The sequence below is a fragment of the Callorhinus ursinus genome, unplaced genomic scaffold (assembly GCF_003265705.2).
Source record: "Callorhinus ursinus isolate GAN/ISIS: 27379988/994484 unplaced genomic scaffold, GSC_fseal_2.0 scaffold9, whole genome shotgun sequence".
In the NCBI taxonomy this organism is placed as follows: Eukaryota; Metazoa; Chordata; class Mammalia; order Carnivora; family Otariidae; genus Callorhinus; species Callorhinus ursinus.
In genome coordinates this window covers 51,244,706-51,269,200 of record NW_027397071.1, presented here as the reverse complement: position 1 = coordinate 51,269,200, position 24,495 = coordinate 51,244,706, and the positions used below count along the sequence as shown (strand labels likewise).

At 41.4% G+C, this 24,495-nt stretch overlaps 1 protein-coding gene across 8 annotated transcripts in view; it reads left to right on the top strand.

The window, feature by feature from the left end:
• Positions 1-24,495, top strand: part of PATJ (PATJ crumbs cell polarity complex component) — a 349,122-nt gene that overhangs the window by 252,718 nt on the left and 71,909 nt on the right. For all 8 annotated transcript variants that reach the window (XM_073896643.1, XM_025871744.2, XM_073896642.1 and 5 more), the window contains 3 exons: positions 401-493; positions 17,948-18,022; positions 23,219-23,336. In XM_073896643.1, coding sequence (XP_073752744.1) covers positions 401-493; positions 17,948-18,022; positions 23,219-23,336 — 286 coding nt within the window. The remainder of the gene's footprint in view (positions 1-400; positions 494-17,947; positions 18,023-23,218; positions 23,337-24,495) is intronic.

Here is a 24,495-nt window from a genome sequence, read left to right as displayed (position 1 = left end):
AGAAGAAGAAGAAGAAGACCAAGGAAGAACTTTTCTAGAAGTCTCTTTGTGTCTCATTGAGCAGAACTGGATCGCATATCCACTCCTGGCAAAGTCATTGGCAAAAAGATTGGGATTAACCATAAGACAATCAGGCCCAACTTTGGAACAGAGAATAGGGATCAGCTTTTTCTAAGGCATATCTGTAAGCAGCAGGGACAGATCCAGGAGGTGGTGGGTAGGGGCAGAGGTTGTGGGGATGACCTTCTAGTGGAAAGGAGGAAAATAGGAATGGCCACTAGAGAGGAAACAGTATCTACAACAATAATAAAGCAAGCTATTGTGGTTGAGTATCTATATAGTTCTGGGCAGTGTGAGTGAAGAATAACATCTTTACCATTTTCTTCTTAATGTCCCATAGGGTCAGAGTGGTACTGAACCTGTTAGCAGTGAGGAAGATGGCAGTCTCGAAGTTGGTATTAAACAGTTGCCTGAAAATGAAAGCTCCAAACTGGTAAGAATCCTGGGTGTTTTTCATCCACTGTTCTTTTTTAAAGGTATATGATCTATATTTTGTACCACCATGGAAAGGATCAATTTGTGTTGTGTTTACTTCTCTAGGAATCTTGATCTCTGAGCTAGTAGAAGCTTTTCCATATGGAGTGATCCATTAATTCCAACGAATAGCATATTCTCCTATTGTCTTCACACTTGAATTGTGCTGTCTGGGACAAAAGAAGTAACTTCTCTTTTAATCTTGTTTAATATTGGGCCTCTTTAAGGCTAGGGCTATCTTAACTTAGTCCCTAAAGGCACAGAAAAAGATGTTAAGTGTATTCCATTGATTCACCCAGGGCCTGGAGCATTAGAAGAGAGTCAGGTTTATTTGTTTAAGTTTTTTATTATTATTTATTATTATTATTATTATTATTATTATTATTATTATTATTATTATTATTTAGTAATCTCTACATCCAGCATGGGGTTCGAACTCACAACTCAGAGATCAGGAGTCACATATTCTTCCAACTGATCCAGCTAGTTGCCCCAAAGAGAGTCAGTTTTAGAGAACGCTCCCTCCTTATATATTTTAATGCCTGATATTTTATCTCATATTTATTGAACTTTTACTGGGTACTGGGTACTGTGCTGCATGCTACGTTAATTTCCTCATCCTTATAGTGTAGGTGGTAATACCCTGCTTTTACACACGAAGAAACCAAAGGCTGATGATGTTCACTAAATTACCAGAGGCCACTCACTAGAATGTAGTAGACCTGGAGATTCACCTCCATTCAGTCTGACTCCTGTGCTTTCATTCACAGTCCATCTTTTTTTGTTTTGCAGCCTTGTACTTACAGGGTTAGACTACAAGTTCTAGAAAGAAATGTGGGCTTTTTCTCTCCATTTCAAAATATCTTAGAAATCTCAAAGAATTATCACTTGGGAGGGTCACCCTGATTTTGTGGCAGCACAGAGTTGTTCATTTTACTTCAGAGAGTTAGAGAAATCATTTGTCTTCTTTCAACTTTTAGAAAATGTATATTGGGACTGTCTTAGATTCTGTGTCCTAGAAAAGAAACTGATTCTTTCAGGCTGAAGGAGAAGGACATTTCAGCAAAAGTGGAAATGACAATGGGCTACTCCTGGGCAAATTGTAAATGGGACCCAAGAACCCTGGCCTCAAGAACACTGGGACTAACAGATTGTAACCATTGTTCTTGAACAAGGTGTTCCAAGTTTACGCTGTTCCCTTTCTAAAAGACAAACAGCATATTTGCACTGGAAGGGGAGTGAGTAACATCAACAAAGTTTGAACTCAAAATTCATTTAAAAATACTATGAACGTGGGTTTTGGGGGGCACTGTATCTCCATAGATAGGGAAAAGTCTTGTAAGGCAACAGGGGTTTTGTAAGTAGGAGCCTCCAGTGCAATCCACAGAGGCAATGGTAAAAAGGGTGAAAACACTTCCTGCTTGCCAGAAGAGTCTGGTAGTCCAAAGCGATTCCCTTGTAGGCTATAGGCAACCGCCCTCCATTATCCACTTGCTGTTCCCAAGAAAGTAATGCCAGTGATGGGGCTCCAAGTGTCAAGACAACTAAAGGGTCCCACCCTCAAGCAGAGGACTTGAAAGGCTGAGGGCAATTTTTAGATACTGTTTTATACTGCATTTCACCAAGATGGAAGCCTTCTCCATACCCACTTACTGCTCCCTCTTTCTATTTCCCTCCCCTCCTCACCTCCCTGTCTTTTTAGTATTACAATTCTTTCTCACTGTTTCCAGTAGAATCTGTGCATGGTCTAGTTGAGGGAGGAAAGATAGCCTAAATTTAAACAACTTTTATAGCGTAAATACAAATGCCCTACCATAAAACATTAGTCAAGAGTGTCTTGGACGAGTTACTTGACCTCACCAACCACAGTTTTCTCACCTGATGAACAGTAATCAGGATGTTAGGAAGAAACAAACGGGTTATAAGGTATAAATCATGTAGTAGAGTATAAGGCAAATAGTTGGTGTTTAGCAGGTTCATTCATTAATTCAGCAAATACTTGCTGAATGCCACTATGTCCCAGGCACTAGAGATACAACAGAGAACAAAATGTAGAAAAATGCCTGCTCTCAGCGCACCTGGGTGGCACGATTGGTTAAGCGTCTGACTCTTGATTTGGGCCAAGGTCATGATCTCAGGGTTGGGAGCTCAAGCCCCACAGGGCCCCACATCGGGCTCTGCGCTGAGACTTGCTCTTCCCTCTGCCCATCCCCCCTCCCCTCCCCCCCCCCCGATAAATAAATAATTTTGGAGCGGTTATGCCTGCTCTCATGGGGACTCTATTCAGGTTGAGTAGGGGGAGGAGGATAGATAACAAATTAGCAAAATATTAGTTTGAATCATAAAAACTTGCTATTTTTGTAGGTAAGAATTTCATATGGTGCAACCTAACGTTATCTTGTTATAAAGTATTAATAACTGTTAATTGTCACTAGTTATCATGGTTATTTCTATTATAAGATTGGTGCAAGAGTTGCTACACCATCCTAGGATTGCTGCCCAATGCATCTTTTTTTTTTTTTTTAAGATTTTGTTTATTTATTTGACAGAGAGAGACACAGCAAGAGAGGGAACACAAGCAGGGGGAGTGGGAGAGGGAGAAGCAGGCTTCCCGCTGAGCAGGGACCCCAATGTGGGGCTTGATCCCAGGACCCTGGGACCATGACCTGAGCCGAAGCCAGACGCTTAACGACTGAGCCACCCAGGCACCCTGCCCAATGCTTCTTGTCAGAGGATGGCATGTGATCTGTATGGGTCTTGACTCTTTCCTGTTTATGTCAAGACTGTTGGAAACACTAAGTCCTAACCCTCTAAAAGTGTCTTATCCGGCACTATGCTGGCCCCTGCTGGAGTGACCAGGAGAAACACCAGCCTTGCTCTTCAGCAGTTGAACCTCTAGAACCAGTGAGGATAATAGAATTTGTATCTGGAAAATCATACATGCAGAAGTATATTAGAGAAAAAAAACACTATGTTGCATGTGTTCAAAAGTGGAAGGAAGACCATCTCATTCAGGGATTAAGGAAGGTTTCTTAGAATCATGGCCTTTAACGTAAACCTTTAAAGATGAGAAGACAATTGACTGGTGAGGTTGGCCTAGATAGGAGGTTTACCAGCTCTATCAGTCTGGATTACAGAGTAGCAAGTAAGTGTTGGGCTTTTTGGGAAACAATGGGCAATATAATTTGAACAGTAGACTCAAAGAATATGCTTTGAATTCATCTTTATGTGCCCAGTGCTCAATCAGTATCTCAGTAGCTACATGGATACCTGGTAGACACAAGGTGCTACCTATGAAAAACTGTACTTCAGAGAGCTATTAAATTCTTCAAGACTACCTGTTTTCAGAGCTAAGACTAAGCCATGGGTCATTATGTTGCAGGACTGTTTCCACTGTTCAGTTGTGGTTAGCTTTGGTCCATATCTCAGTAGTCCTCAGATTAACAGCCAAGGGGTTTATAATAACTTCAATAGGTATTGGATTTCTCTATAAAATATTTTTAAAGGGAGAATAACTTGTTTTTAGACAACTGATCAGATGATGGTTTGTGAAACAGATCTCAATTGTGAGAGACTGGAGGCAGGGAAGTGTCTGGAATCTATTTCAGAAGTCTAGGTGAGAGCCTGTTAAGACTATTTTTTAAGCCTTTTGAAAGAAACTTTTAAAAAGCTATCTGCACAGAGCTTTGCAATTTGCAAAACAGTGTCATCTCATTAGCCTAATTTTTTAATATCTAAACTTTTTGTAAAATGATACTTCGTGATCTTATTCAATTTTATTCCCCAAAATAACCCTATGTATAAAGTAGGGCAGGAATTATTTATCCCATACTTACAAATAAGACCTTAATCTGCTTCGTGAAAGATCACAAAACAGGAAATTGGAAGAGCTGGGGCTTATCCTGAAGGGTCTTTGACTCTCTGGTATCTTGACATAGAAGGTCATGAATCCCTAAAGTAATTTTCTTAATCTTTTGGATATCAAGCTATGTTTTTTGTTTGCTTTTTAAAGATTTCATTTACTTATTTGAGAGAGAGTGAGAGAGAGAGAGAGAGCATAAGACAGGGGGAGAGGCAGATGGAGAGGGAGAAGCAAACTCCCCGCTGAGCAAGGAGCCCAATGTAGGACTTGATCCCAGGACTCTGGGATCATGACCTGAGCCAAAGGCAGATGCTCAACCGACTGAGCCTCCCAGGTGCCCTTCAACCTATGTTTTTAACATGTTGAGAATATCTGCGTTAATACGATGTGCTCTTTTGAGGCAGTATAAATTATCAAGAGTACATACATTGGAGCCAGACTACTTGGATTCAAATCCTGACTCTACCATTGACTAGCAATATAATCTTAGGTACGTAACCTTTCTCTGCCTCAGTTTCTACATCTATAAAATGGGAGAAAGAAGCCACAGTTGTGAGAACTGAGGAGGGGCCAGCTCTACAGTACTATGCAGAACCATGCCAAAGTGCACTGGAATCTCTGTACAAGGGTGAGTTGTTGTTAATAATGATGATGCTCTTATTCTGATTAAAACATTTAGTGTTAGCCACATAAGGATTAGCTGTTGTGAGCAGAGCATTACAGTGTACTTAGAAAACCGAAGTGAATTTTTCAAACTGAAAAATACAAATGCTGATCATAATAGGCAGTATTTATTGAACGCCTATGTGCTAGATACTATTCTTAGCTCATTTACATAACAGTCCTATGAGAGGTTAGTCCTAGTATTATCCCCATTTAAGAGATGAGGAAACAAAAGCACTGAGACATTAAATAATCACTCAGTGGGGGGCACCTGGGTGGCTCAGTCAGTTGAGCATCCAACTCTTAGTTTTGGCTCAGGTCATAATCTCGGGGTCCTGGGATCAAGCTATGGGTCGGGGGCTCCATGCTCAGTGGGAAGTCTGTTTAAAAATTCTCTCCCTCTGCCCCTCCCCTCCTCAAATAAATAAATAAATCTTAAATAAGCATATAAATAAATAATCACCCAGTGAAGCCTAGATCCAGGTCCATGCACTGAAGCTGGAAGCTAGTCTCCAAACCTCTACGCACTACTGCCTTTTAGAGAGATACAGACGTAAAACCAAACTGAAGTCAAAGGACAATAAGAAAGTTACATTCACATCTGAACTTCATGATTTTCATTCCCTTTTGTCTAAATCTTGTACTTCTACAGAGAAAATTGGGACATAGAAACAGATAAACAGATAAAGATACAGAAATTCACCTTTTATTTTGGCAAGTAAAAGACAAGTCTCTGTAACTTTATACAGACCTCCAAACAGATGTGTCATAAAATGAAGGAAACTAAAGTTTTTTGAGAAGCTGACCTGTTAGTCATTTTCATACTGGTTATCTTATTTAACCCAATGCTGCACATATTATTGGCCCTACTTTACTGACATGGTACTGAGGCTGAGAGGCGGCAAGTATGTTCCTAAGGCCGGTGGTACGGCTGGGATTCAAACCCAGTTCTTTTTGCCCCCAAAGCCCATCTTGTCCTTGTTGTATAGTTCACATAGACAGCCTTTCTGGAATATCAAAAAATATCACTGTGTGGTCTGTTTGTTCACGCAACAAATATTAATTGAGTATGTCTTGCTGTGTGCAGAAGATTCAGTGATGAGCAGAGCTACTAGTGCTTCTTAAAGAGCTTGAGATGTTTGAGGACACGTGTTCACATCAGCTTGCTGTCTTTAGAAGCTCAGTGGCTAGTGGGAACGAAGGAACAAGGGAAGGAAAGAAAGAGATAGTACTGTTTTCTTCTAAAAGCTAACCTCTGTTCTTGCTACCACCTTGGGGTCCTCTAACCCTGTCAAATACCATAATTTCCTGCTTTGATGTAAAACCAGTTTCCTTTTTCTTTTGTTCTTTTCTCCTTCTCCATGCTGTTACAGATATTAATAGCCAGTAAAATCATTTTAAAGTAACTAGCTTACAACAAAATAATAAAAAGACAAATAATTAAAACGTGGATAAGGATCTGAATAGGCATTTCTCTAAAGATACACAAATGGCCAATAAGCACGTGAAAAGATGCCCAACCTCATTAACCATCAGGGAATTAAATGCACATCAAAACCACAATGCAATACCACCTTACACCTACTAGAAGGACCATAATCAAAAAGACAGATAATAGCAAGTGCTGCAAGGATGTGGAGCGGTTGGAACTCTCATACGTTGCTAGTGGGAATATAAAGTAGTATCGCCAGTTGCGAAAATAGTTGGCAGTTCTTCACAATATTAAGCATAATTATATTGTATCATAATTTCATTCCTAGGTATACACCCAAGAGGAATGAAAACATACCTGCACAAAAACTTGTACACCGATGTTCATAGCAGCATTATTCATAATAGCCCCAAAATGGAAACAGCCTACATGTCCACCAACTGATGAATGTATAAATAAATAAAATGTGGTCCATTATTCAAAGGAATAAAAGATAATGAAGTACTGATACTGATACATGATGCTACAACCACATACTGTGTGTATGAAGTGTCAAGAGGAGGCATACCTATAGAGACAGAAAATAAATGAGTGGTTGCCTATGGCTGGGGGTGTGGGCGGGGAATGGGAGTGACCCTAATGGTATAGGATTTCTTTTTGAGGTTATGAAAAAGTTCTAAACTTAGATTGTGATGATATTTGTACAACTCTGAATGTGAAAACCACTGTATTGTAAACTTGAGATGGGGGCATTTTGTGGTATGTTAATTATATCTCAATAAAGATATTTTTTAAAAAAACAAGAGCAAGAGAAGAAAGCAGAGAAGTAAGACTATAGATGATCCACAAAGTGCAATCAAATGAGCAGTGTTGAGATGACCTCTAGAAATTCTGTGAATCTGTTATACAACATGATTCTATGCATGGAACTTTTAGTGTATAGTCTTTCCACCTTTTGGGATAATTTGCCGGTGTTCAATAATCCCTGGTAGAAAAGGCCCAGATTCTTTTTCAGTCTTATAAATTCTTACACTCTGCCTGTCCCTGCTTTCTGTGCTAGAGCCTGGGAAGATGCCATCGAAGGTAAACAAAGTCTGTCTTCCTGTGTTATTTACAGTCTTCATGGGAGATGAACATAATGTCACAAATAGACTGAAGTCTCAACTTTGATCAGAGCTAAGAACCAGAGGTGCTTGGTTTTAAGGGAGCATATGAGAGGGGGATTTGATGTAGTCAGGGGAGTGCTTTCCCAGGGAAGTGAACTGAGATGGGAAGGAGAAGCTGACGCGACTGGGAATGTGGCAAACAAGAAAGAAGGAAGGGTGCTAGGTGATGCATGAGCCTTGGGGAGTCAGGTGACCTGAAGGTGGGAGAGTGCATGGTTCCCAGCACTGGTGAGCTGGACACCAAACTGGAGCCCAGCCATGTTAACCAGGTGATCTCTGTGCTGAAGGCAATGGGAAGCCCTGTGGGACTCTAGACAGTGACTCTGCACTGGAGCTGTGATGTGGTGATTAGCTTGGACAGGGGCCAGGCTGGATGCTGCCTGACCAGCTGGAAGTTCACTGTAGCAATGGCCATCCACAAGAGATGGCAACAGCTATATATTCTCATATTCTGTGCAAAGATTTTAATAAACAGCAAGGAAATACAAGTTCCACAGAAAGTTGCCAGTAAAGGAATTTACCTTTCTTGCCCTTGGTATGCAAACCTTCTGCAATATGTATTCTTTAAAACCTTCCTCTAAATGCAGGTTTAGAGCTGCAACTGTTGTACCATCTGGGTCTTGAGAACCAGCATCATCCCAGGATTTGGCCAGCAGCCCAAGATAAACCTGCGAGGAAATGCCCCCAGCAGATGTGCTCAGTGTTCTTCCCCCAATTTATGAAACTGCTTCGCAACAATACAGTCTATGTGTCTGTGTGTCCAATGATCCTTGTCATCACAGATCTGAGACAGTGGCGTCTAAAATAACATTTTAGACTTTTCAAAAATTTTCAAAATGTTTAGATTTTTCCAACTGTCTGCGATGTGTTTTTACTGTTGTCTTTCATTGTGAAATATTTCTGATCCTTAGGGCAAGAACAGAAAAATGAGAGTATTTCAGTCAGCCCAGGGTGGCATTCAACCTATGGGTTCTTTGTGGAGATTTTGGAATGTATGGGGTAGCAAGATGCCTGAAGAAGCATGAGTCGTTTCTGAATTAACTACCGCTAACCTCAGTGAGCTGTGACATGGAAATTCACGCTGTAACAGGCTGTGCATTCTACCATTTCAGTCTCCACCAGCTATAATAGCAACATTTTAGGCACACTTTTTACTCTCCACTTGCTATGCTTGATCCGTACAGAATTTTCAAACATACCTATTGAAAAATCAGTGTTGAGTGTTACAGATACTACCCATGTCTCCAAATGGCCTGATAGTACTTGCTTTCTCAGATGAAAAAGACTATCAGATACAAATCCTGGGCTCTGAAATCTGAACAAACTTAGATTTCACCTCTGCTGTTCACTAGCAAAAGTGCCTTATCCGGTCTGTCTGCATTCTTCATCTAAAAATGGCGGAGGAGGGGCATGTCCCCACCTCTCTGTTATGAGGATAGAGTATGATTTTATACATGAAATGCTTAGCACAGTACTTAGCATGCAGTAAGGGCTCAGTAAATGTAGCTATTGTTAACACCAGATTTTCCCTATAAAAAAATCTAGGTGTGCCAGGACTCTCATTATTCAGTGCACATTTCCTGAGAACCTGTGATGTGTCAGGCTCTAGGAACGTAAAGATAAATAAGCCCCCTTTCATTAAGGAGTACAGCACATTCAGCCTGATGCAGAGGTCACAAACTGGCTGTCAGAGTCCGATCCAGATCTTACTTCCCCTCTATGATGCGTTCTTAAGATGTTTGATTTTATAAATCAGGAGATACTCACATAAAAATCCTGGTTTCGCTTTTTTCCTGAAAACAGACCAGCATGCCAAGCCAGCCCAAAAATCATTTATGCACTTCCAGTTTATTTCTGTCCCCACTTTTCCGGCATCCCCCCCCCCCAGCCTGCTTCCTGCATCCCCATCACCTGTAGACACCTGACTCTGCACCCCGGTCTAATACCAGAGGCAGAGCCGTGGCCATTCAGGCCGAGTGGCAGGAGGCGGAAGCCACGAAGTGGACAGAGGCCGGGTGGGGGAAAGCCTCGTGGACCAAGGGAAACCTTTGGACTGGTTTTTAACAGGAGATGATGATGAGATGAGCCATTTGAAAAGACACCTTCTGAATGCCCTGTGAAAAATCCCTTAGAAAATGTCAAAGCTGAAGGCAGCAAGAGTTCAAACGTTGTGAGAGTAACTGAGACGGAAGTTGATGGAGGAGGAGAGGGACCAGGACTGAGTTCCATGCATCGAGGCAGCTGCCTGGCTGCCTGGTGGGCGCTGTTTCTGAGAAGAGAAGGTGGGAGGAAGAGCACGTTTGTGGGGGAGGGTGGGTAGAGTGGACTGGGTATGGGACAACAGGCTTGAGAGAGCTCCTCAGCCCAAAGGTAGTCAAATTCAGTGATTTTTAAAAGATGCCTGTCAGACACTGATGGTCTCCTGCTGATTTGGGCCCTTGGACTCCTGCTCCTCTCCTGGATACACTAGAAGAAGACAGCCTTTGCCTGAGTGAGTGCCCCCCTAACTCCTCCCCCACCTGAGCCCCTGGATGAGCTGAAATCCTCTCAGCAAGAGCTCCCCAGCACCTTCCTGTGCCCTTCCGCTGGGCTCGGCAGCACTAGGAATTACGTAGGTAAAGTTGGGTGCCAGTGCTGGCTGTGACACGTAGTTGCGTCCCTGTGCCTCAGTTTCCTTATCAATCAAATGGGGACAGTAATAGGCTCGGTGTCCTATAAAACCTAAATCAGTGCACTTAGAGTGATGCCTTCTGGAGCACAGAGGAAATGCTGTGAAAACGTTAGCTGCCATTAATCTCACGCATTCCTTCTTGTATGTTGAATTTTAGATTTCTGTGTAAGAAGGAAACTACTATTTAATGACTACTAATTACGTACTTGTCAGTAGGCACTTTTAAAATATTGCCTCATTTTTCCTGACAAAAACAGTAGTAATAATAATACCCTCCACCATTTACTGAGCACTTACTATCTGTTAGGACCTGAACAGAGTGTTTATCTCCATCCTCCCCATCATGAAAGCATTATTATTACCATCTGCATTTTGCAGATGAGTGGCCTGAGTATTCCAGAAGTTAATTCACTTGCCCAAAGGCTTAGGGGCACCAGTGTCACAGTAAGGATTCAAAGCCTTATGTGCTGGACTCCCATGCCTGATCATGCCACACTGCCTCTCCAAGAGATTGTTGATGTTAACCTGTGAAGAAACTGAGGTTTAGAGAATCCAGTTTGTCATAACCTATAGGTAGAGAAATTTGGATGTAAGCCACTACCTGACCCCAAAGTCCAAGCTTTCTCTGCGATTCAGATAATACTAAAGAGTTAGACCCATGAGGATCTGTGAGTTTCCACTGATTTGTGGGAAATACGGAAAATAACCACATGGAGAGTTCTTCATGAAGCTAAAACTATCCAATTTCAAGGACTGCCCTTTAAAGCTGTGCCCTACCTAAATTTTTAGTGTTAAAATGGCTCTTCCTATGTGACATTATGGTAATGATACATGGTAGTAATTGGGAGGAGAGGACTAATAGGTTGAACCCTCTGAAATCACTGATACTTGACCGTTCCTTGACTTACAAAATGGTAAATTCATATGCTCCAGCCTATATTTCTTTGGTTTTCATTACTGGGGGGCCGGGGGGGGGTGGGAAGAGTAACTCTAATCCCGACATTGTTTTGAAAATTTTCTGGTCTGTGAAATCCCAAAGTCTGAAACAATCTGTTTTGCAAATGATTCAGTCAAAGCAGGCAAGGACAGAGATTAGTAAAAGCTGACTTTGGTTTTGAACCTGGATAAGTAGGAGGCCGAAACTGTCTCTAATTTTTAAAACAATAACATGAAAAAAAAGTGAGAAAAAATAGATTTGTAGAGGAAGATAATGAGTTAAGTGTAGAATTTTAACTTTTTTTAAAAGATTTTATTTATTTGATAGAGGGAGAGCACAAGCGGAGGGAGGGGCAGGGGGAGAGGGAGAAGCAGGCTCCCCGCTGAGCAGGGAGCCCGACTCGGAGCTCTGTCCCAGGACCCTGGGATCGTGACGTGAGCTGACGGCAGCAGACACTCAACTAACTGAGCCACCCAAGCACCCTAGAATTTTAACTTTTAATATGCCATGTGACTTCTGGTACAGGTTCATTTTATCAATTTTTATATTTTATTTTGCTTTAAAAAAATTTTAAATGAAGTATAATTGACATTAGTTTATCAGTTTTGACTATTGTGCTTGATTAAAAATTATTCCCAAGTGTTTTTAAAATGCTGGCATCCAAGTTTGGAAAAATAGGTTAAAATGTGTTTCTGATGATTATGGGTCTTAATTCCAGGCTGGAATTCTCAGATGTATATCCTGCTTGTTTTTAAACGGCTGGATTGTGTACTTAAAATCCATCTTTATCCCCAATTTATAGTCCATCAAGGACTGCAGGATTTCTAGTTCGGCTCGGGGAGCAGATGTCACTGTACCTATTTTCTGTTTCAGATCCAATATGAAAACTGCATCTATAACAAGAGCCTAGGGGGCACCTGGGTGGCTCAGTCATTAAGCATCTGCCTTCAGCTCAGGTCATGGTCCTAGGGTCCTGGGATCGAGCCCCGCATCGGGGAGCCTGCTTCTCTCCCTCTCCCACTCCCCCTGCTTGTGTTCCCTCTCTCCTGTCTCTCTGTCAAATAAATAAAATCTTTAAAAAAAAAAAACAAAAAAACAAGAGCCTCGGAATTCCCTTGTAAGAAGCCAGAGGGAATGTGTGTAAGTCAGCACCTGCCTCTCTTTTGTGACAGTATGCAAATTGCCAATGGCAGAGTTCAAGTGCATTCAAATATGTGGCATTTTTCACAGCTCATTGTACTTTATATCTTGCATTTCTGAAAATCACTTGAGATTTGCCTACATGATAAATTTTCCTTTCCTGGTCATAAAAAAGATGGTAGATTTGCAGTCAAGTCTGTTTCCTTCATGAAAGTCACAAGAGGAAAGCTTTTGGCTTTTTCCTCCATTTCTCTGCCTGTGCATCGTAAATGAAGAAGATAATAGACGTGAGGGTAGCAGGTAAAGGTAACCTCATGAACTCACAGACAGAAATAGAGGTGCCTGTTTTTAACACCAATTCCCATCTTTGATGTCTTCTGGCTTGCTTTCACTCCCGACCCCTTTAACTGGTCTGCTGTTACATGAAATTGAACTTGCCTGGAAGGAAGCTATTGCTTAGCAGATTTTTCTAAACTGAGAAAATAGCCTAGGAATCATAATTATTAGCACCAAGGACCCAGCAACGGAAAAGGACACATTGGCAGAAGGTCCAGAACTCAAGCCCTCTTACATGTCGAGTGCCCTAGTTTCTGAATTTCAGAGCTTTTGTCAGAAACCTCGTGCTGCTGACACATTGTTCTTTGAGCCTGTCAAGTTTCACTTCTCTGGAGACGTCTTACTTGTCATAATTTTTAAGGTCCTACAATCTAAAACCCATATTGGGAGCAGAAATTAAGCAAGTTTAGTATTGAAGGCCTGTTATGTCCCAGACGCTATGCCAGCCACAGGACATACCGCAGTGAAAGAGACACATAAATCTTATCTCGAAGGTGCTTTCAGAACTGCCAAGAATCATGCCAGCTAACGTTTTCACAGCATTTCCTCTGTGCTCCAGAAGGCATCATTCTAAGTGCACTGATTTATGTTTTATAGGACACTGAGCCTATTACTGTCCCCATTTGATTGATAAGGAAACTGAGGCACAGGGACGCAACTACGTGTCACAGCCAGCACTGGCACCCAACTTTACCTACGTAATTCCTAGTGTTGCCAAGCCCAGCAGAAGGGCACAGGAAGGTGCTGGGGAGCTCTTGCTGATAGGATTTCAGCTCATCCAGGGGCTCAGGTGGGGGAGGAGTTAGGGGGGCACTCACTCAGGCAAAGGCTGTCTTTTTCTAGTGTATCCAGGAGAGGAGCAGGAGTCCAAGGACCCAAATCAGCAGGAGACAATCAGTGTCTGACAGGCATCTTTAAAAAAAAAAAAAGTCATTGAATTTGACTACCTTTAGGCTGAGCAGCCCTCTCTAGTTCGCTGTCTTCTGCTCCGTTCACTTTCTTCATCTCCACTTAGCTACCTTATGGCTTGACCCCTGTGAGTTTGTTATCCTGATCTTTTCTGGGCTCCACCTCATTTTAATCAGTAGACTCTTGATTGCAGGTGACAAAACCTAATAAAGCTTGACCTTACAGACAAAGGAAAATTTACTGATAGGCTCCAGGCTCTTTTTACATAACTACAGGAAAGGCAGGGTTGACAGCCTCAGGAACAGTTGGAACCTGAATCCTGGTGCAGCCAGAGGTATCTGGATGTCTCTCTGACTTCTCCCGCAGATTGCTTCCTCAGCTTATTGGGAGTGTGGCCACCAAAAGCTACTAAGCCTCTGGGCCAGAAAGGGGCTATCTCTCTTCCCTTGGGTCCACTTTGGAAAATCCACAGGATGTTCTTATGTAGTTCAAATGTCTACCCTTGGACCAATTACTTTAGCTGGACAGACCAGGCATGTTGATTATCCAACTTTGGGATAGAAGTCAACCAGCTTCGGTGATTGTAAACTGGGCATCCCCATTATCTATTATATAGAATATTCCCAGTGTTGCTTTTTATGTCCACTGCTCGAAAGCTCCTTCTCTTGATCAGAGTAATTTGCTTGGCCCACAAAGCATTTTCTTTCAGGAGCTTATAGTACTGTGCTGATGATTATAACATAACGCACATAGAATGTGTTCTATTGGTTTGCTGCACCAAATGAGATGATCTTTCCCCACTCCTTCCTCAGCCTTCTTATTTAGGGGTCTCCTGTGCAAAGTCAACACCTTAGAATGTCCCAGAACCTCAGCTTTGAAGGCACTAAGAACTCCCTCAGTGCAGTAGTTGGAAGATGAGCAAGTTCCAAATTTATGTTTAAACACAAAACACAGAAGAAAATGACTCACCCCAGGTCACTGTGGTGGCTAGTGCCATGAATTTTTTTTTGCCTGCCCAAGCTCAAAATAAGCTGGCATGACTCGTTCTGACTTAATGTTGTATCTAAAAATGGAATCACTATGTTGAGACGGGCTCCTAAGAATCTCATGTGTGTCATTTGGAGGAGGTGAACGGCACTTTGCCTCTCCCTCGGTGGCTTGTCCTCGGTTAAGAGCAGGGGCTCTGCAGCACAATACGTCTGGATTAAGTTCTGGTTCAGCATATGCTTTAGCCTCTCCTGCCCCAGTTAACTCTGCAATGAGGATGGTAATGACTCTTATCGCATACATAGCTTTGTTGCATACATTGGTATCCGAAAAGGGGGTGGTATCTAGCTCAGTAATTGGCACGGTCAGTGCTCAGTAAGCTTTAGCTGTCATCATCATCATCATGCACTGGCCCGTCCCTTGGCCCAGAGGTTTAAGGGTAATCGTATAAGAAATGGACAGGGGGCACCTGGGTGGCTCAGTCGAGTTAAGTGTCTGCCTTTGGTTCAGGTCACGATCTCAGGGTCCTGGGATTGAGTCCCGCATCGAGCTCTCTGCAAAGCAGGGAGTCTTCTTCTCCCTCTCACTCTCCCTCTATGCTCACGCTCTCTCTCTCAAATCAATAAATCCTTTAAAAAAAAAATTCCTTTAAAAAAAAGAAAGAAATGGGGCAGGGTGTTGGACCAGATGCTTTTCAGAGCTCTGATTTCCTCATCTCATCCTTCCACATTTTGAGGACAACAGAAAGGGAGGGAAACTGTCACTCCTCAGGCACCTGCTATCTGCCGCACACCTTCCTACAGATGACATTCCGTTATAATTCAACGTTTCCATAGCTGTTCTCTGCTATCTGTCTCACCAGATATGTAAATGTCACGAGCGCAAGGCTCCGTTAGTCCTCTTCCTTGCTGGCACGGAGTAGATGCTTTGTAAGCATGTGTTGAATTCAACTTTGCTGGCAACCCCTTATTTAAGTAGCTGTTATTGTATTCTTAACTGTTGCTAAAAATGAAGGTTTCCTAGCACTCACTACTGCTGCTAATAAGTGGTGGAACCAGTCTGAACCCAGATTTTTCTGGCAACTATTCCAGTGCCCTTTTTATTTACAAGTGCAAATGAGGGTGAATTCAACTAATTAGTAGTAGCTCTGTGTGACATGCAAATTGGGTTTTTAAGTCTTTAACTGGGGAAGTCAGCTCCTTGGTCCCACGCTAGTTAATCTGGGTTTAAACAAAGGTAGACTTGCAGACATGTAGTATTATTTTCAAGTAGAGGCACTGTTGCTCTTCGGAAGGCTGTTTGATCCACACTGGAAGGAGTAATAGCAGTGGTTCCCATTTATAAGGTAGGTTAGAAGTTTGATTCTAAAAATTCCCCATGAGTACCATTTATTGACCTTCCCATGTCTGTCTTTTTTCAACTTTGATCCTTTTAAGTGGAAGCCATAGGATCACCTTCACTAGGCATCCTTTCTTTCACGGCTGGCTCTGAAATCCACCCAGGTGCATTTAAGATTTGAGTTCCTGAACTTTGATTCATTCAGCACTGGCCCTTTATCAAGCTCACAGTCTATTCTGCCATATGTTGAAGAAACAAATAAGACAAAGTCAGTCATACTAATATGTGGGAGACAGACACGTAAAAAGATACAAAACAGTGTTGCATAAATTGTAAGAAAATAACTTAGTCATGCTATGGAAGGGGCACTGCCGAGGGGCTCAGGGAAGAATTACACATGAAGTAACTTGTGAATTCATGTCATGTAATCTGTTTAGGAGCACAATTTGGGGGGCTCACTTGGGGGGGGTTGTTGGGAGGAGTTCTAGAGTGTTTGTCCCATATGGCAGAAAGAGAGAGAATCTATATCTAAATGAGAAAGAGCTAGGATCCCAAAAAATAAGTGGGCAGATAAGGGAAATCGCAGTAACCCCGGGGACCTAGGCTGCAGGCTCAGGATATTATGTGCTGGGGTTAAATTTCTCAGGTGTAAACCAATAGGGAATTGATGAGACAGGATGAGATTGTAACCTAATCTAATAATAGTGGGTGGCTGGGCATGACCTGATCATTACCTTTTGTATTGTTACAAATCTGATGGGAGCCTGTTGAATTAAGGGTATGTCAGTATGTTCAAAAAAGAAACCAGGGTGGGGGCGGCAGATATCAGACAGTACTCCAGCATTCCCCAAAGGAGAAAGTGTCCTGTCCATGTAAGTATTTTCACCAACTCTACAATAGAGTTAGGAATATGGGTGTATCAGAGCTGGATTCCATTTACTATCATCATTAACATCTTTATTACATATTTGTTGTTTGCCAGGTACCATGCTAAGTGCTCTTCTAATATTGCCTCATTTAATCCTTACAACATCCCTAGAGCATAAGAACCTTTATTTTTTCCCACTTTATAAATGAGGAGACTGAGTGAGGCTTGGAGATGTCAGATAATCCGCTCAGGGTTGCAGAACTCTTTGAGTCGAGGAACTAGGGTCACAAACAACTACCACTTTGCTATACGAGTCACACCTCTCATCATCTTCTGATAGCTTACCTACCTGCATTCCATATGTTAGACCTGAGAGGTGGTGTCTCTCAGACATTTACCATGGGCTACAGTAAGCCCATCCTTTCTCCTATCCAAATCAGTCTGTCTCCATATTCCCTGCCTTGTCCAAGTCCAAATGCAGGAGTTCATGCCTGAGAGTCAACCATCAGATGATAATTTCTCCTGTAATTTTGCCTGTAAAGAAGGATGGGATACGGTGGGAAGCAGACATAAGCATTCTGGTCAATTTGTTGGTGTCAATAAACCACCCTTTAGGTATGCATTGGTTTCCTGTGTGATTTTGGTAGTTTATTTCTCTCTAAAATCTGGATGGACTCTGCACTTTTCCGTGGGATTCAGGACTAACTTAACTCTGTATCCTCCAGTGTCTTTAGTGACTTTGAGGGAAAAAAAGTTATAATATCAGAGTTCAAACCCTGAAAGAACTAAATTTCAGTATAAATACAGATTCAGAGATTACTGGAATGGCAAAAGAAGAAAAAACTCCAGCTGAAGTGACCATCAGTGGGTATCTGATAGGTTTAAAGCCTGATAGATCTGAAAGGGCCCAAAGGAAGCATTTGGAAATGACAAGGCTGCATTCATTAAGGGGAGGGACTTGGTTCAGATGGATGAACGGAACTTTTATGACTGGTGCTTTGGTCATTTTTGTAATAGAGCCAAAGCCCCATGGTGTTTGCTAAAGCTGGAGAGAGCACTTGAGCCCTACAATGCCACTAACTGGTTATATCTTTTACATTTTAGGAGGATATCTCCCAGATGGCTGGTCAGGGCGTAGTGGCAGGTCACCAGAAGGCACTGGAGTGCCCAACTGACAATGTACGTAGTTTCCACTTTAGGTTTTGCTCTACTGGGATGGTGTGCATTATAAATGGTTTCAGAAGAAAAGGAAGTGATTACATTGAAATCAGACTCCTTATTACTTGCTAGGAGGTTATGGTGTGTCTTAGAATTTGAAGTCAACCCACAGCCATATCATTCATTCTGTGCAAGGTGTGTGGAAATATTCTCTGTGCATCTTCCTGGGCCAGTACCCTGAGCAGGTGTTTAAAAGTGAGCCATCCATACAAACACACCTGCACTTAAATTCCAAGAGTGCCATGTTTTACTTAATATCATTAATAAAAAATCTTAAGTAGGAGAATTTGTAGTTCTGTAAAAATATAAATACAGTAACTTTGGTGTTCCTTACATTTTGAGTTCACTTCTCTTAAATATAAATTTCTGTCTGTCAAATTTTTGTACTTCTGTTGCTGTTGAGTTTTTTCTTTTTAAAATCTTGATTCTCATTTCTGTGTGCTAGTTTATACCTTCATGCTACTAAAATTTAAATTATTACTGTATTAGCTATTTTTATGTTCAAGGAACTAGAACTTACATGATATTTCAAACACTGCCAAAGAAAATACCTTTGAAAAGTCTCCAAACTTATATGCTAAAAACCGAAATAAAAATGACTAGGTATATGGGTGCCTGGGTGGCTCAGTCAGTTGAGAATCCAGCTCTTGATTTTGGCTCAGGTCATGATCTCAGGTTCGTGGAATCGAGCCCTCCGTTGGGCTCCACGCTCAGCACGGAGTCTGCTTGAGACTCTCCCCCACCCCCTGCTTGCTCACATGCTCTGTCTCTAAAATAAATTTTTTAAAAAATGAGTAGGTGTAGGGGTGCCTGGCTGGCTCAGTTGGTAGAAGATGCAACTGTTCATCTAAGGGTTTTGAGTTTGAGCCCCATGTTGGGTGTAGAGATTAGTTAAAAATAAAATCTTTAAAAAAAAAAAAAAAAAACTTCATGGGTGCCTAGGCGGCTCAGTCAGTTAAGCGTCTGCCTTCGCCTCAGGTCATGATCCCAGGGTCCTGGGATCGAGCCCCACATCGGGCTCCCTGCTCAGCGGGGAACCTGCTTCTCCCTCTCCTCCCTGCCCGTACTCTCTCTCGCCATCTCTGTCGCTATCTGTCACTCTCAAATAAATAAATAAATAAAATCTTTCAAATCTAAAACTTTTTAAAAAATGATTAGGTATAGAAAGAGCCTTAAAAATAACCAGATTTGGATCAAATGGAAATGTGTAAGCGAATTTTTTTTAAGACCAGACTTTAATGAATTTGTGAATAATATTAATATGCTAATGCTTCATATGCTGCCACTTACCTCAAGTCACATACCAGACATCCCCAAAATGTTATAACCGTAGAACTTTAGAGCTAGGACAAATCCTAAACACCACCTACCCTTTCTTTTCCATGCCGAGAAACAAGCGCTTAAATATCTCAAGTATTGTCCTTTTGGGAAAGTGATTATGACCCTTTTCCGTGGCTGCAGAAGAGAACCAGCCGACATCATTGGGCAGCACCTCTGTGAGGCTGTGTCAGCTCATTATGAAGAACTTCCCCAGCCCTTGAGCTGTTCCAAACCACCCGCATGGTTTTTAATCAGGAGCTGACTGGTCATTTATTATCAAAAGATGTGAAGATATTAATAGCTATTATCAGTTGAAATCTTAAACTGTTCCTGGCATAGTGATAGGTTTATTTATGTCCTTTTCTCTTTGATCTCTCCCAATTTACAGATGAGGAAGTTTAGAGGTAAGGAGGTGAAGTGACTGAGGCCAATCAGTACTAGCAAACTCAACAGTTCATATCTTCTTTGAGTGGTGATTTTTGTTTTCCCATCATAAATGAACTGTAGATTCCCCCAAAAACACTGATAAACATAATTTTGGTACAACACATGACTTTTATAATTCCCAAAATGTCGTTTGTGGATCTCTTAGAAACCCATTTACCCTGGGTGAAGAATCCATGGTTTAACTTTTTTTTTTTTAAAGATTGTATTTATTTATTTGAGAGAGAGAGAGAATGAGAGATAGAAAGCATGAGAGGGAAGAGGGTCAGAGGGAGAAGCAAACTCCCTGCTGAGCAGGAAGCCCGATGTGGGACTCGATCCCGGGACTCCAGGATCATGACCTGAGCCGAAGGCAGTCGCTTAACCAACTTAGCCACCTAGGCGCCCTCCCTGGTTTAACTTTAAGCAGTAATTCTTAAATAGAACTTGCCTGGGCTCCACCTAGGTGCCAATTTATTTGGTCTAGGATGGGGTTGGGGGGAGAAATCCCAGCATCTTTAAAAAAAACTCCCTGGCAATTTCTGTTATGAAGACAGAGTTTGAAAACCACTGGTTTAGTTAGGTTGGATAACCTACAAAGTCCATTCCAACTCTTCATATTTGAATAGAAGACATTAAACAGAAAATCCAACCTTTCTTATCTTTCATTCTTAGTAGTTTGGGTTTGTGCCAATGGTTAAGTCACAGGAGCACACATTCCATCTATCATCACACCTACCAACAAGAGGTCAGCCTCTAAAAATTTATGTTGGACGTTTCACTTGGTTTTATGGACTGTTTCCTTATTTTTTAATTGAGTTCAATGCTATCACTATCTGTTGGAAATGTATTATGCACAATGCAATGGGATGCAACCCGGAACTGAGATATAACAATTAGCACAAACATTACTGTTTTAAAAATCACATGATTCTGGGGCACCTGGGTGGCTCAGTCAATTAGGTGTCTCTTGGTTCTGGCTCCGGTCATGATCTCATGGATAGGGCTCTAGGCTCAGCAAGGAGTCTGCTTGAAGACTCTCTCCTTCTGCCCCTCGCCCCCCACTCATGCACGCTCTCTCTCTCACTCTCTCAAATAAATAGGGATGCCTGGGTGGCTCAGTCGGTTAAGAGTACAACTCTTGATTTCGGCTCAGGTCATGATCTCAGGGTCCCGGGATCGAGTCCTGTGTCGGGCCCTTTGCTCAGCGGAGAGTCTGCTCCCTCTGCCTGCTGTTCCCTCTGCTTGTGCTGACAAATAAATAAAATCTTTTTTAAAAATTAAAAAAAAAAAGTGGTTAAAAAAATAAATACATCTTTTTTTTTAAATCGCTAAGAACGCTTTCACATCTTTGTTATTGATGTTCTTTTTAAAGGTGATAGAAAACAAAAGTTGAACATAAGTACTGTATGAATTAAGATTAGGCTCAATTTCTATAAGAAGTTTCTCTTCTGTATTAATTATGGGTATAATCAGTGTGAGGATGTTACGGTGTCTCCACAGTGTCACATACTCAGGCACCTCCTATCTGATTACCATCCTCAAGAAAAAATGCGTCCAGTTTTGGGTCTGAGATGGCTGTTCGGATGTTGTCATCCCATCTGCATTCCAGTTTGGGAGAAGAGGAAGGCAGAATCCTTATCCTGCAGAAAATGACCTGAAAATTGTACAGTTCGCATCTGTTTTCATCCTACTGACCAAAACTTAGCCTGCAGATGTATCTAGCTTCAAGGACACTAGAAAATGTCCTCAGAGTAATTGATATCTAGGTGGTTCCATTGTTCAGTTTTCTGGTAGTAAACCCATATTTGTCATTTTTCCCCTTCCCTCTTTTTTAAATCGCTGAAAATATGTCTTTGAATAAGTCTTCTTAAGTAGGTATATGGTCATTATTAAGTGTTGGTGAGAAAAACTACAGAAAAGAAAATGAACATCCATAGAATCAGTGCCTAGCAGCTGTTTGAGAAACATTTTAAATCTGTATCGTTCTGGGGCACCTGGCTGGCTCAGTCAGTAGGACACACAACTCTTGATCTCAGGGTTATGAGCTAAAGCCCCCAATGGGGGTAGAGATTGCTTAAAAATAAAATCTTTAAAAAATAAAAATAAAAACATAATTTGTATCGTTCTTTAGCTACTACTGACTTTTAATCTGACCTCTTCCTCTAAATGGCTGTGTGATTTCAGACAAGCCACTTGACAATGGTTTCTTTAGCTGGAATAGGAAGTAATATCGTCTAACCCTCCAGGTTGTTCTCAGGATTAAAAGAATTCACGGATGTAAAAGTGTTTTTAAAAACTGGAAAGCACAATACAGATACACAATGGCTGGTGTTCTAGTTTTCATATACTGCACGGTGCCTTGTATCGAGGCATAGCCTTCCACTGAAAGAATCTTGAGGTGTCATTGTTCTGGAGCAGTTACCTTGATCCTATTTCTAGACTCCAGGGACAGCCTGGTGCTTCACTGCCTCCACCAGAATCTTCCAGCTGGGGATGGGTTCCCTGGCTAACTACAGATCCAGAAGGCAGGTCAGGTCACTACCTATGTTTCTTAACTGCCTGTTAAGTGAGCATGGAGTCCTTTTGGTTTTTCTCAGTTTTCTAATACTAATATTCATTGGAGGTATTATCCACAAAAATCCAGAATTACGAGTTAACTTTCCAAAACTCACACAGCAAAGGTCTCTGTACCTTCATTGAATTACAAATTCGTTTTCAACTCTGAGTTTCCATGTCTTCAATTTTGCTCTTCTATATCCATTCATTGATTCATTCATTCATTCATCAAACATTTATTGAGGGTCTACTATGTTCCAGGTACTGGGAATCAAGGGTGAATAAGGTATAGTTCTTGGAGGTGAATTAAAATGTTCGGTGTACCTGGCACTTAGTAGACTTTGAGTGGATGCTAATTTCTTCTTCCTGGCCCTCATGTTGCTCAATTAACCTGCCTAATGCATTTAACTATTGTGGATGTATCCAGAAGAGAAGGACATTGTTGTATGCTCAGAACATCTGCAGCATAGATTGCTTTTCAGTGGGCACAACATGGGTATGTGGACTTCACATCGATTTCATCAAAATCAATGGAAATTGTAAAAATTTTTGTTCTGCTTCCCAGCCCCAGCATCGTATACAGACCACAATGATAGAGTATCATCAGCTGTTATCCTTCTTCCCTTCCTTCATCCATCCTTCACTGAAGCATCTTAGATGTCAAGTTAAATAGGGAAGCATGGGGGATGGGACAGATATCATCCTAACTTCCTCCTGCCACCTCTCCCACTCTAAATTCTCAGACATTATTGGAGTGCCACCATTGTTTTGGTAACAACACACCAGTTTTAAAGTCTTATCCTTTGGTTTTCATTCTCCTCTTCGACATTCCTCTAATTTTCCTTTCTTTTGTAGGCTGTCAGCCAGATGAAACAGCAAAAATATTCAACAAAAGTCTCCTTCAGTTCACAAGAGATACCTTTAGCACCAGCTCCATCGTACCATTCCACGGATGTGGATTTCACAAGCTATGGTATGATTCTGTGAACCGAACTGAATTGACTCCTCCAACATGAGAAAAGGAGGGTATGGTGATATCCTGGAAAGAGCACTGGACCAGGAGTCAGGAAGCCTGGCTCTGCATCCCTCCTCCACTTCCTTAGCTCCAGGACATGGGCAGGTCACCATTTTCCTCGCCTGCTACAGGGAATGCCCAGTGCTTATTGAGTATGAAAGTGCTAGAACAAAAAAAAAGGCCCTCAGTAAATACTGTTTGCATATGAAGCTTACAAATTATTCTGTAATCGCTCCAAAAGATTGTGTTTAGTGTATGAGTATTATCTCCTAAAAATCATATTCAGTCAAATTGTTAGCCTTGCATATGTTGATGTAAGTGATTTGAAGACTGTTAATTTTCAGTGCTTAAAGACATGAGTATTCGCTTTCTCTCTTTGAATTCCTGGCATGAATTATGCTGACTGGCAGTTGAAAATAGAATTTCAAAATGAATAATGAGTATTTCCACTTTGCTTTTATGTGATATAAGTCCATAAAAAAAAGTGGCTATTTAAAACACTGGGCTCACCAGTGGTGAAGCACACCCCTGCATGAATTTAGCAGGCCTAACACCTTTATGTATTTGTCTTGTGCTTATTTTTTCCTAAATATTAACTCAATAAAAACTTTAGCAAGCAGGTATTATTCTGAAGTACTGGGTTTTTACTAAAATACTTGATGACTGTGGTCAGCAAACTATGACCCATGGGTCAGATTTGGCCCACCATCTGTTTTTGTATGGTCTGCAAGCTAAAAATGGTTTTCATATTTTTAAGAGGTTGGAAAAAGTCAAAGGAGTATTTCATGAAAATTATCTGAAACCCAGACTTCCCTGACCATAAATAAAATTTTATTGGAATACTCCTTTGTTTACCTGTAGTCTTAAGGTTGCTTTCACACAATGAGGATAAAATTGAGTAGTTCAACAGAGAATGTATGGTCTGTAAAGCTCAAAATACTGACCACCTGGCCTTTTACTGAGAAAGTAACCACAATGTCGACCAATTGAGTTTTGATAAGATGCATCACGTATTTATATCTTGATAACAGAAATTAATCACCCATAATTTAATCTATGGAAATTCTACTCATTTGGTCATCTACTTACCAAACATTTATCGGGGGCTTGGTATATC